The sequence below is a fragment of the Schistocerca cancellata genome, chromosome 9 (genome assembly GCF_023864275.1).
Source record: "Schistocerca cancellata isolate TAMUIC-IGC-003103 chromosome 9, iqSchCanc2.1, whole genome shotgun sequence".
NCBI lineage: Eukaryota > Metazoa > Arthropoda > Insecta > Orthoptera > Acrididae > Schistocerca > Schistocerca cancellata.
Window position 1 is genome coordinate 440874753 of NC_064634.1, and position 13069 is coordinate 440887821.

The window sequence follows — 13069 nt, forward strand, 5'->3', positions numbered from 1 at the left end:
GCCAAAAGCCATTGAGAAACGGGCCCGCAAAATCGATGTGAACACGTTCCCATGCTTGGATTGCTGGCAGCCATGAAGAGAACGCTGACCTGGGAGATGCCTGTTGGCTTGCACACTGGGAACAGGCGGCCACCAAGTGCTCAATTTCTCTGTCAATACCGGGCCAGTACACATGTCTGCAAGCCAAGGTTTTAGTACGGGAAACACCCCAGTGCCCCTCATGTAATAACGTGAGGACCTCCCTTCGTAAACTTGCAGGAACAACCACGCGAGGAGCTGTATCATCGGTAGCCAGAAGGAGAACTACTTCCAAGACCGAGAGACGGTCTCGTAGAATAAAATAATTACGAAGAGGGTCTGAGGCCCGGCCTGGAGGGCGGGATGACCACCCCTGCTGAATGATGCGAACTACTTGCCGGAGAACTGGGTCAGCTGCCGTTTCCCTGGCGACTCGAGAACTAGTGATCGGGAAGCCATCAACCGCTTGGCGGGACGCCACATCCAAATGAAAACACATAATCTCCTCTCGATTGAACTTAGGATCCGGGCCCACTGGAAGACGGGAAAGAGCGTCGGCGTTGGCATGCTGTCCGGTAGGGCAAAAATGAATGTCATAATGGTACTTAGAGAGGAACAAGGCCCAGCGCTGTAGTCTGTGGGCCACCCTATCCAGAATCTGAGAGGTGGGGCCAAATAACAATATTAACGGCTTATGGTCAGTGATTAACTGAAACTTCGTGCCATACAAGAAAGGGCGAAACATGGTAACAGCGTAGACAATGGCCAAAGCCTCTTTTTCACCTGCGAGTAATGGGCCTGCGTGGGACTAAGAGTTTTAGACGCAAACGCCAGTGGTTGCTCGGAACCATCTGCGTTGCGATGGGCCAGGACTGCCCCCACCCCATACTGCGAAGCATCTGTAGCCAGGACCAACGGCTTATGGGGGTCAAAATTAGCCAAACAAGGCGCTGACGTGAGGAGGCCCTTCAACGAGGTGAACGCTCACTCGCATGCAGGCGACCAATCAAAAGGAACACCCTTGCGCAGAAGGCAGTACAAGGGGCGTGTTATGGTGGAAGCCCTGGGAATGAACCGGTGGTAATAGGCTATCTTGCCTAAAAAAGCTTGTAACTCTTTCAGCGAAGCAGGCCAAGGAAGGTCGACGGTACCTTGGACCAAACTTCCTAGTGGCTGGACGCCGTGCCGAGAGATGGTGTAGCCCACATACTCAATGGACAGTTGGAAGAAGTCTGACTTACGCAGATTGCAACGCAAGCCCACAGACCTGAATTTGAGAAAGAGGGTGCGAAGGTTGTGCAAGTGTTCCTTCGTGCTGCGGCCTGTGACAATTCTGTCATCCAGGTAATTAATACAATGAGGGATTGTTGACATGACGTGCTCAAGATAACGCTGGAATATCACCGGTGCACTGGATATTCCGAAGGCCAACCGCTGGTATTGGTAAAGGCCAAAAAAGCCTCCGAAAGATCGATTTTCGAAAAATATTGGCCTCCCACCATGGCGGAGAACAATTCATCAGCACGAGGCAAAGGATAGGTGTCCACCACCAATTGGGAATTAATGGTGGCCTTGAAATCGCCACAAAGACGTAATTTTCCCGAGGGCTTCCGGACAGTAACGAGGGGCGAAGCCCACTCTTAGAAGAAATGGGAAGAACGACCCCTAGGGCTGTCAGCCGGTCTAGCTCTTCCTTTACCTGAGGGCGGAGAGCCAAGGGAATCTGCCTCGCGCGTAGAAAACGCGGGCGAGCCGACGCCTTCAACGTTAAGTTAGCTTCAAAGTCTGAAACACGCCCCAGGCTCTCCTCAAAGATATCTGGAAAGTCTGAGATCAAAGATTCCAATGATTGATAGGGAACGTCTTCAGAGACCAACTGTATGGTGTCAGCGATAGAAAAACCGAAAGCTTGAAAGACATCCAGGCCAAAAAGGTTAGCGGAGCTTGCATCACTGACAACAATAAAAGTAATAGGCCAAGTGACTGATTTGTAAGTCACTTCGGTAGTGAATTGACCCAGTAGGGGGATGAACTGTTTACCATAACCACGTAGACGCCGGTAAACTGGTGCCAATGGGGGTGATCCAAGGTCGGAATAAGTTTGTGCATTCAACAACAAAACTGCCGCCCCCGTATCTACTTGCAGTTGTAACCGGCACGACCGAACCGACACCTCGATAAAGAGTTTGCGTGCTGATGCGTTAGGAGCCTCGCCCGATGAAACTTCCTGAATGTCAACGTCCATGTCCTCTGTACCTGCTTCCTTCGATTCTTTTGAGGCCGAGCGGCAAACTTTAGCAATGTGACCTTTTTTATTCCATTTGCGACAAACGGCCCAACGCTGGGGGCACTCTGACCAATCGTGATGTATATAGCACGACGCACAGGACTGCGACAGGGGCCGGCGGCCGGAATTCTGTTTACGTGCCGTGCGGGAGCGGCCATAACTGCCAGATTGTACCGCTCGCACATCGTCCATCCCGGACGCAGTGGACGCGGCCGCGCCGCCCTGAACCGCCGCGACGTCGCACCATGCTTCCAACTGTTGACCTGCGGCGTGAGAGACTTCATACGATTGAGCAATGGACAGGACTTCCTCGAGGGAAGGGTCTTCTAACTGCAGGACCCGTTGCCGGACCTCCCTATCAGGGGCCGAACGAACAATGACGTCGTGTACCATAACGTGGGCATACGACTCTCACGACTGCTCCGTGACAAAATGACACTTGCGACTAAGACCGTGCAGGGTAGCGGCCCACGCCCGGTAAGACTGATGGGGCTGTTTCTTGCATTGCTAGAACTCGACCCTAGCCGCCACAACATGCGTGTGGTGGCGATAATATGAAGACAGCAATGAACACAATGCGTCAAAAGACAAGGACGAGGGTTCCTGCAATGGCGCGAGCTGCCACAAAACTTGATACAGCGAGGGAGATATCCAAGACAAGAAGAGAGCACGACATACCTCCGCATCGGCAACATGAAACGCCTGGAAATGCTGCTGAAGGCGATGTTCATATGCGTCCCAATCCTCCGCCGTCTCGTCATACGGGGGAAAGGGAGGAGGGAACAGTGCTGGAGCAGACTGCATGGAGAGCAACGCCGGAAGCACTTGTTTCATGGTGGCCATGAGCTCTGTCTGCTGCTCAACCAAAACCCGCACTAAATCCTCCATGTCGTGGATAAGCTGCGAAACCTGAACAACGATGCAACACGCGAAAGAACGACCCTACTCATCGCCAATTGTGTAGTAACACTGTTCACGTTTTACATCGCACTTCACTTAGCGTAGACCGGGACTGTATCCTAGGCATGCCCGATGTTAACTGACTGGGCACGGCCCGTGCTGCCTGAGTTGTTGTTGTTGTTGTTGTTGTTGTTGTTGTTGTTCCGCTGGCAGAGGTCACGTCCGAATTCTCGCGTGCCCTCTGGTAGATGGGACTCTACTTGCGGCAACTGCCGTCCGTGACGCGCCGTGCCGATGTGCGCCTCCTGCGATCTTTCTGGTGGCTACTGCACTGATGATAAAATGAAAAAGTGTAAAGGGCAAATAGGAAATGGTCTACAGAAACAGGTTGATATTGATTAAACGGAAAGATGGGACAGCTTATTACATGATGACACATTTAAAGAAGTAAATTCAATGAATGGCATCATGCAGAAGCCAGGTGTTGTCATGGATTACAATGAGAATATTGTTTATACATTCTGTCCAATCCTTACCCACTGTAATTTTGGTCTACAAATTACAATCAACAGAGAAATGTTTTAGTGAGTGAGTAGGGCACATGATGTGTTTGTGCCAGCCAGCAATAGGGGAAATCTCCCACTGAAGCAGAAGAGCATGCATAAAAAATACCCATGGAAGGGGTTTAGAATGTTTAGCTCATTTCATTCTAGAAAACTCGTAATTTATGAGACATATTTGCTGGCCAGCACTTATCTCGAAGGCAAAAAATGTTGTACTGCCAGAGACACACACAAAAAAGAAAAGATGCGATGCATTACTTAGCTTTTGGTACAATTAGTTACTTCCTCAGGGAAGATAGAGAGATGGGTTGTGGAAGGTTAAAAGGAAGGACATATTACTCAGATTCTATGATGAGAGGGATTCACCTGTAGTGCAGTTGGCCACTTCAGAATATTCACAGCAACAAATTGTCATCATACCACTGTCAAAGTACATAGTGCAAACACTATATCGCAGCAGTTGGCTGCGAGTATAAACAAATGAGAATGTAGATCATATGAGAGGAGGGAAGCAGTATTTTGCTGCTTTGCTTTAATAAATAGCCTTTCGTTAAAATGAGATGCATTATCATCCTTGCACATCATGTAATGCATGAAATCTTAAAAAAAGCAAGATGCACTTGAGTTATAGAATAATACTGTAACTAAAAGCTGTTGTGCAATCTCAAGCCTCAAGTGGCTGCTTGGTAGTGCTTTCCATACAGGCTACATGTTGAGATATGGCTCATGTATGTTCTGTATCTCTTTACTATCCACCTGTTGTTCAGTTTTGTGTTGGGTTATGTTTGTGGCGTATTGAAAAATGAAATAGTTCTATTTTTGCTAGACATGGTACATCTTTTATCCCTCTTTTAACATAGTTGGGCCATTCCCATTTCTACTGTTGCATTAATATACATAACACACAGTTAAGGTTCTTTGAGACAGCCAAGATGCCTCCGGTAGAAACAAAATCACCTGAAGCAGGACACACACATACTCAAATAAGTAAACTGACACTGAACACCCATTTATTGGCACTATTAAAATAGATTCCTGTCATGAGAAAGATAGGAAATGGAAAAGTAAAAGTTAGTTAGTTAATTACATGTTCCATTCATCAGTCTCATAGAAACTGTTATGATGCGGAACGTGCCAAGTGCATAAGAAATGCACACATGAATCAAGGTTTTTATTACCTACACCATTCCGTAAAATGACACAAAATGTATATTTTATACCTGTAGATAGATTTATTTCTATTCAGGATTTCATCTGTGGTATAGAAGTAGTTGTCAAGGAGATAAGATTTCAATTTATTTTTGAAACTATTACTGCTGTCTGTCTGGCATTTTATTTCATCTGGTAATTTATCAAAAAGTTTTACAGCAGCATATTTTACCCCTTTCTGTGCCAAAGATAGGTTAAGTAGAGGATAGTGTAAGTCTTTCTTTCTTCTGTTATTTTAATCATGAATGTCACTGTTATTTTTAAACTAGTCCATGTTGTTGAGAACAAATTTCATTACTGAGTAAATGTACTGTGAGGCTGTTGTAAGAATTCCTAACCTTTTAAACAGATGCCTTTAAGATGTGCGACTATGAGCCCCACATATTATTATAACTACTTTATTTTGAGCAGTGAATACTTTTTGTCTAAGTGTTGAGTTACCCCAAAATATTATTCCGTGTGATATCAGAGAGTGAAAGTATATTAGCTTGCTAATTTCTGTATCCTCAAAATAAGCAATTATTCTGGTTGCAAAAGTTGCTGATCCTAGTCACTTTAGGAGATACAAAATATAAATTTTCCAATTAAGATTCTCATCTATATGTACACCCAAAATCTAAGTGTGCTCTACCCTGGCTACTGACTTCTGTTGACGTGTTATATTTATTGAAGGAACTGTACTCCTTGCAGTAGGAAATTGATGTACTGTGTTTTTTCAGGGTTCAGAGCGAGCCCATTCGCAGAAAACCAATCAATAACTTTGCCAAAAACATTATTTTTATCATTTTCTATTGGAGTTTCTGTTACTGGATTGAAATATAAAGTCGTGTGGCTAGGGCCTCATGTCGGGAAGACCGGTTGCCTGGTGCAAGTCTTTTGAGTTGATGCCACTTCGGCAACATCTGTGTTGAGAGGATGACATGATGAAGAAGACAACACAACATCCAGGCCCTGAGTGGAGAAAATCTCCAACCCAGCCAGGAATCGAACCCAGGCTCCTTCGTACAGCATTCGGGCATGCTGACCACTCAACTATCGAGGCGGACTTTTACTGGATGAATAATGATGCTTATATCATCAGCAAACTTTGTCAATTTAGTTTCTTGTTTTAGATAAGAAGGGAGGTCATTCACATACATCAAGAACAGAAGCGGACCCATCATTGAACCCTGTGGAACACCTAATGTACTTTCACCCCAGTTAGATGATCTGGGAAAGTTCTTTAAATCACTTATTCCATATAAAGAAACTTTTTGCTTTCTGTTCTGTAGATATGACTTAAATCACTCATATGCTGTTCCATTTCTACTTAGAATTATAATTTCTGTAACATAATGTCATGGTTCACACAATCAAACGCTTTGGATAAGTTACAGAAAATTCCTAGTAGTGACATTTTATCATTTAAAAACTCTATTATGTGGCCAGTGAAATTGTATAGTGCTGTTTCAGTAGAACAGCATTTTTGAAATCCAAACTGTGATTTACTAAGTACCCCATTACTGTTGAGCCAACTAACCACTCTTGAGTGCCTTACTGTCTCAACGATTTTTGAAAGTGCTGTAAGCAAGGATAATGGCTGGTAATTATTGATGTCTGTAGTGTCCCCTTTTTTGTAGAGAGGCTTGACAATGGTATATTTTAACCTGTTTGGGAAAAAATACCTTGAGTTAGTGATGCAGTACAGATGTGACAGAACATCAGCTGTAACAGCTCCACATTGTTTTAATATCTTGTTAAAGATGTCATTTACTCCAACAGAACATTTCTTTTTCAAGGATATAATGATTTCCCTTATTTTGCAAGAAGTTGTTAGATGAAAATTAATCTGACAAGGATTTCTCAAAACTGACTCTTCCGTGTACCGCTTGGCTTTTTCTTTCGAACTATTCTCACCAATTTTTTCGCCTACCCTTAAGAAATGGTTGTTAAAAACATTAGCTATTTGTGTACTGTTGGTTAAGATGGTCTCATTCTCTGTAATAGTAATACTATCTACCCCAGCGATTACTTTTCCTCTCTTGTAACAACATTCCATGTTGATTTGACTTTATTGCCCGAGTTGTTAATTTCATCTCTAATATACATATTTTTTTATTTTCTGGCAACTTTTATCAGTATGCTACAATAATTTTTATAGTGTAAAATACCTGTGGGTCTTTACTAATTCTTGCTGTCTCATACAATTTTTTTCTTTCTTTCTGAAGATACTTTAATACCTGTAGTAATCCAAGATGTCTTTGAAAACTGTTTGGTGTTAACGTTTAGTAATTTTTTTGGGGCAACAATATTTAAAAAAGGGGTACAAATTTATCAAGAAATATGTTGCATTTATCATGAGTGGCCTTACACTTTTACTAAGTGGTCTCTGAACTGTACATCCTGCTAGGTTTTGCAAGTTAATCAATTGTGCGTCCTGGTCTGATAATCCATTTATCACAAAGAAAGCATGTGTTAGTTTTACATCCTCTTGTTGTACAAATACATCATTTATTAGAGTGCTACCGTCTTGAGCTATACGTGTAGGGAAGTTGATCACTGATTCTAAGTTATGTCATTAATAACATTTCTAGTTCACTTTTCCTATCAGAATTGCTTTAAAGTTAACATTGGAATCACCACAGATTAATAACTTCTTTTTGTCTGACAGACAGCATAGTATGTAGTCAAACATTTTTATGAATAGCTCCCAGTCTCCTAATGGGGACGTGTACACTGTTGGTAATATCAGCACTAGATTGTCTAGCTGGAAAAATGTACAGAACCGTACAGAATGAAAATTCCATTTCAAATTACACATCGGGAGATACATAATGTATGCAATATACAAGAAGTATTATAATTTTATTTCATTAATTTGTCATTAATCACAATTTAAGTGTGTTTTGCAGCCAGGTAATTTGTTAGTGAAATGCAAATCATCTTATTTTACTGGAGATAATATCATATTAATCTTCTGTGACAGAAATTAACCTGTGTGATTTTTTTACACAGGTCCCGCAATGCCATGAGCCGCTCTGTACCAACAATCCATGCACAACCATTGCAGCCTCCACAATTTGTTCAGGTGGAGGTTGCTGATGTCGACAACTCGCAGTTCATTGTGTATGCTGATTAGCATGGAAGCTTTACCTTCTGTGCATGTTGTCTCTCTTGGAACATAAGATGCTACAGCAGCATGCTGAAACTTCGGATAGAGTGCTGGTGTTTTCGAAAGAGAAAGGAATATTATACATCTGTGACGGTGAAAGTCAGAATTATGTAAATACCAGTATTGCCAGTTTCTTGCACCAGAAATATCTGGGCAATGTAGTTTGCTGATGTGTGTTGACCAGGTGCGTAGAATTGCATTTCTTTTTCTGGTAAGGCCTCTGGTCTTCAGTAGAAATGACAGAAGAAAATAACAAGCCAATGGACATGGAATTGTGACATTCCAACTACCACTCTGCAATACTGTTAGAAAGAACTTTTTTAGCAGTGCTGGAATGTTGATGTACAGAATTTTAGGTCAGAACATCCAGCTGCCCAAAACTTAACTCGTTATTTTGAACTGATTCTGCAATAAGTGTCATGAGAACTAGAACACATGGAATGTTAACAAATGAACTGTATATACTTAATATCATTTCATGTGGTTTTCTATTTATGATCTGTCAGGATTTGGGAGTTAGCAGTCCGGCATTAAAAAACAATGCATGTCGCGAGATCTTTTCTTTTGGATGTTTATTGACCAAGTGTTGTGAAGTTGGTGAATCAGGCTAATGACTGAGAGTAGTGCCTTTCGACTATAATACTGGTAATTTTATTGTAAGTTGAAAGGCACGTACACATACACCACACCATCCTCGACATAATCTCCTTGAAATGTGAGTGCACGTGTATGATAAAAATGTGATATTTTGAACTGATCATTATCTGTTTCCATTTGTCAGACAAAACTCATTTAAAATGCAAATTATATTTTTTTTAGCACAGTAAGTCGGGAAACTCATGTGATTAATTCATACCTGTCTATCATGCCTTACTGACAAGTGACTGTAGCAGGCAGTTTGAAAATGAACTATGTGGTAGAAGGATGTTTGTTTGTGCAATAAACTGCACAAGTAAAATAAGGTATCTTATGCAGGAATACCAAATGAGAAGATATTATTTTTGGTTTCATGTGAAGTATTAGATCTCGCTGTAAACATGTTAAAGTTTAAATATGTTTCCTCCCTCTCTGTAAACTTGTGTACAAAAATTTTACTTTTGTATTGTGTAAAATGTGCTATGTATACCATTTATGTCTCACATTTTCAATGAAAAATCGTACTCCATTACCTTTTCATATGTGCTAATTGCATTGGAATAAAGGACTTGAAGAAGCAGAATGTTGAATTGAGATTTTTGTCTTCTGTGCTTTTTTGTGTGTTGTTGATTTCATAAAATTCATCTGATTACCTTGATGGTGCATAAAGGCTGTGACTGTTCGCACACATGTAATGCATTGTGCGGAGGGAATACTCTAGTGCCAGTCCAAACTCTGCAATTTGTGTAAACATTGCCATGGAATTGCTGCTGCATTGTGTGCTGTACTTCTCAGTGGCTGCTAGGCTCTTGCTGCGGATCATGAGTTACTGATTCAATTTGTGTTAAAGATGCAGTGTAAAGTGTCTTATGGGTAATTTCAAATGGACATAATATGGTCTGTCTCTCGAGCTGTTACCTTAAAGAGCCAATCATCTTTGCTCTTATAATGTATGATACTATTTTGAGGATGAAAGAGACAATCACTGGCCTCTTACACCTTTGTTTAAAGCCATTGTATGAGTAGCTGCAGCTGTAAAAGAACTCTGTCAGAAATTGAAGAAGTGTGGTGGAGATCTGCAGGAACCAACCGCTGCTCTTTAGGCTCAGAAAAACCAGAGTACCTGTTGCTAAAATAACAGAACTGGATAGTTTTCAGAAGATCAGAAGACACAGTTCGGCGATATATATGTGACTATTACGTGCACAAAGAATATCCCACCCAGAAGAAACTTCTCGTACTACGGAAAGTGAGTTATTTTCCAAAATAGAATTTCAGTGGAAAACTTTTCTAGATGTCAAGTTCAGCTGGAAAGGGAGGATACTATTGCCTGGAGATGCTTTTTTTTTCTTGTCATTTCAGATGACTGCATGGACTGAAGAAACTGCTCGAGGAGCAATGAAAGTTCGTGTCGCAATAAAGTTAATTGGCTCATTCTTTTACATGCTGGAAAACTTGCTGAGTTTGTTCCAAATGCTTGTTGTTTACTTCAAAGAAATCTGAAGACTACCATGAGAAAATGACACCAGCAAAATGTAAAGCGTGGTTCATGTTATTTGCTTCCAAACATAGAAGAGAGCTCCACTATAATATTTGATAGTGCACCACACCACTCTGTTCATTTAAACAAAGCCCCAACATATAGTGGCTGGAAGAGCAACATAGTGGACTGGGTAGAGAGGAATGGCATAGATAGATTAATTTATAGCCCAGTCCACAAAGACTAAAAAAGATTGATTAGGAGGAAAAATTTGTGTAGTCACAAACTTGTACTGTAGTGAGGGGTTGGCCATGAACGACATACTAAAAATCATGACTGGTGAGTTGTGAAAAAAAAGGGGGGGGGGGGCATTTCAAGGTCACTTTCTATGTTTGTCTTGAATAACTCACAAACAGTGGATTCTAGTGAAAATGTTTCCCAGTACAAAATTAAATTACCTTCAAAAAAGGTTTTATTCATTCCCCAGCCCCTAGGACTAGTAGTTTTCTTGTTGCAGTGGATGGATAAACTGTAGATTATTAAAAATAGTATTTCAGTGACATAAAACAAATGTTTATTGTTAAATGAAATGGGTTACAGATATGTCAAATTGTGTACCTTATCTAAGTACAGTAGAACCATATTAAGGGATAAACTGTGAGACGGGCTGAAGGAGAGTGGGTGAAGGAGTAGATGCACATGGGATTGTGGTCATGCATTTCCCTCCTTTGTAGGTCTGCAAACTGAAGAGCAAACAGACAAGTCCCCACTCACTACCCCATTATGTTACTTGAAGCAACTACAGCATTTTCCACAACATTATAACAACCCTTCCACAGGTCAACTTATGAATCACTGGAGACACACACGGGGAGTTTCAGCTTTTTGACACTATATGGAATACGGATATGAGTTACTGCTCATATTAAAGACGGGAAACAGATATGGACAGATTGTATTCTCTGTTGAATTGTATTCACTTTTATGTTTAAATAGACTTTAACCTCCACAGCATTTCCTGTCCAGTTCCCTTATGTCAGCAGACAAAATAACTTCGGTTATTTTCAGTTTATTGAGTATTTATCTGCAATTGTTAAACGAGCTTTTAAATAAAATACTTTCCTGTAAAGAATGGCAAAGAAGTGTTTAATTTACAGGTATGATAATGTCATGGCCTATGTAGTGTTGGTGTATAGTGTTTGGATTGGCAAACATGTTGCCTTCATGCTATCATTGATAGCATATTGTAAAGCCGTGTAACCATGATGTAGACACTTGGTGGTGAATTAAGGAATGACCAGAAATTCACACACCTCTCTCACATTGACTGTTACTGGTAGACTGCGTAAATCTCCTTCATATAGAAATTGCACTCGTAGAGTGGGCTGCACTGGGTGGACCCACTTACCATACTTCCGAAGTATATCTTGCAAGGTGAGTGAGAATGTGTCTGATGGAATAGACTGGTCAGGTTCAAGTGTAAACTATTGTAATGCATTGCTTGGCGGACATTTAAAATATCTGAAGTTCCCTAACACCTAATTGTTGTAGGAAGAGTCTCTTCAGATATTGGCAGAGCTGGGACTTGGGTGATTCATTTGACACCCCTCATACTGTGAAAAATGTTTTAGCAGAGACATTGTTGATTAAGTATTGCCTGCTCCTTAGGCCTGGGACAGGCTGTTCAGCATGGCAGACAGTTGACAGCTCCAGCTCTTGGAATTTTTTTATCTACATAGAAGTTCACTTAACAACTGAAAATAAGTACTAACTTAATAAACTGAAAAATTCCAATATGCAATTAAAAGTTAAGTGAAGTTTTTTGTCTACTCACATATGACAACTGGACAAGAAATGCTGTCTGTAAATTGTGCAGTGCTTGTGGTTGTGGAAGCTCCTTTTCTGGAAGAATGTTGCAGCTGCTGTACAGGATGAGTAAGAATCAGTTTCCACCTCTAGCAGCATAGAATGTATGCAGAGATTTAAGTAGCTTTCTCTGTATGCATTTCTTGCATTAGTACTATTAATAACTCATATCTGTATTCCATGTAGTGTCAATACACTTTGTAGACAATGAACACCCCTGAGCACTGCAGAGCCAGTGATTTCTTGGCTCACTGTTAAAGGGTTAGTGTAACTTTGTGATATGTACTGTAGCTGCTTCTTGTGATGTCATGAAGTAGAGAGAATCATAAATCGCCAGCTCGGATTTAAATTTCCAGACCTAGAGTGATAGTTCAAGACCACAATTCGGTGACCTGTCTTCCTCAGTCTTCTACTGTTCACCCCCATCCTCCTACCCTGTTACACCCACAGAACACTACTTATCTATCAATACGGTTGTACTGCACCTAGATGTGATACAAACATTTAATATTTGTTCTTATCCCACTTGAGTTAACAATAAACATTAATTTTATATCAATAAAACACTATTCTTTAAGCATCTAAGATTTTTCCATTCTCTGCAATGCAGGAGCTATTAGCCCTGTAGAAAAAAAAAATTAATAGGAGATTTTTTTGTTGGAAATTTAGTGCAGCTTAATTTTGTACTTTGCAAGTGCATGAATTTTTCCCCTAATATTCCTTTGTTGTCTGGGCTACTGATTGGGAAATGATAAGGGCTGAACTGCTGGAAATTGTGAAATGGCTTAAATCATGTAATATCATTTAAGACATTGACAAAATTGCAGAAGAAAATGATCATATGGCATTGTGCCTTTCAGCATATAGTTGCCATTTCACTGCAGTAGAACTCGTGTGGTCTCAAGTGAAATCATATGTTGCAAACAGAAATTAAAGTTTTAAATTAGAAGTAATTCAGT

General features: G+C 41.0%; 1 protein-coding gene across 1 annotated transcript in view; it reads left to right on the forward strand.

Moving 5' to 3' along the window:
- Positions 1-9358, forward strand: part of LOC126100263 (transcriptional repressor protein YY1-like) — a 100167-nt gene extending 90809 nt beyond the window's left edge. Inside the window, exon 5 of the mRNA XM_049910853.1 lies at positions 7972-9358. Coding sequence (XP_049766810.1) covers positions 7972-8095 — 124 coding nt within the window. The 3' untranslated portion in view covers positions 8096-9358. The remainder of the gene's footprint in view (positions 1-7971) is intronic.
- The last annotated feature ends 3711 nt before the right edge of the window (positions 9359-13069 follow it).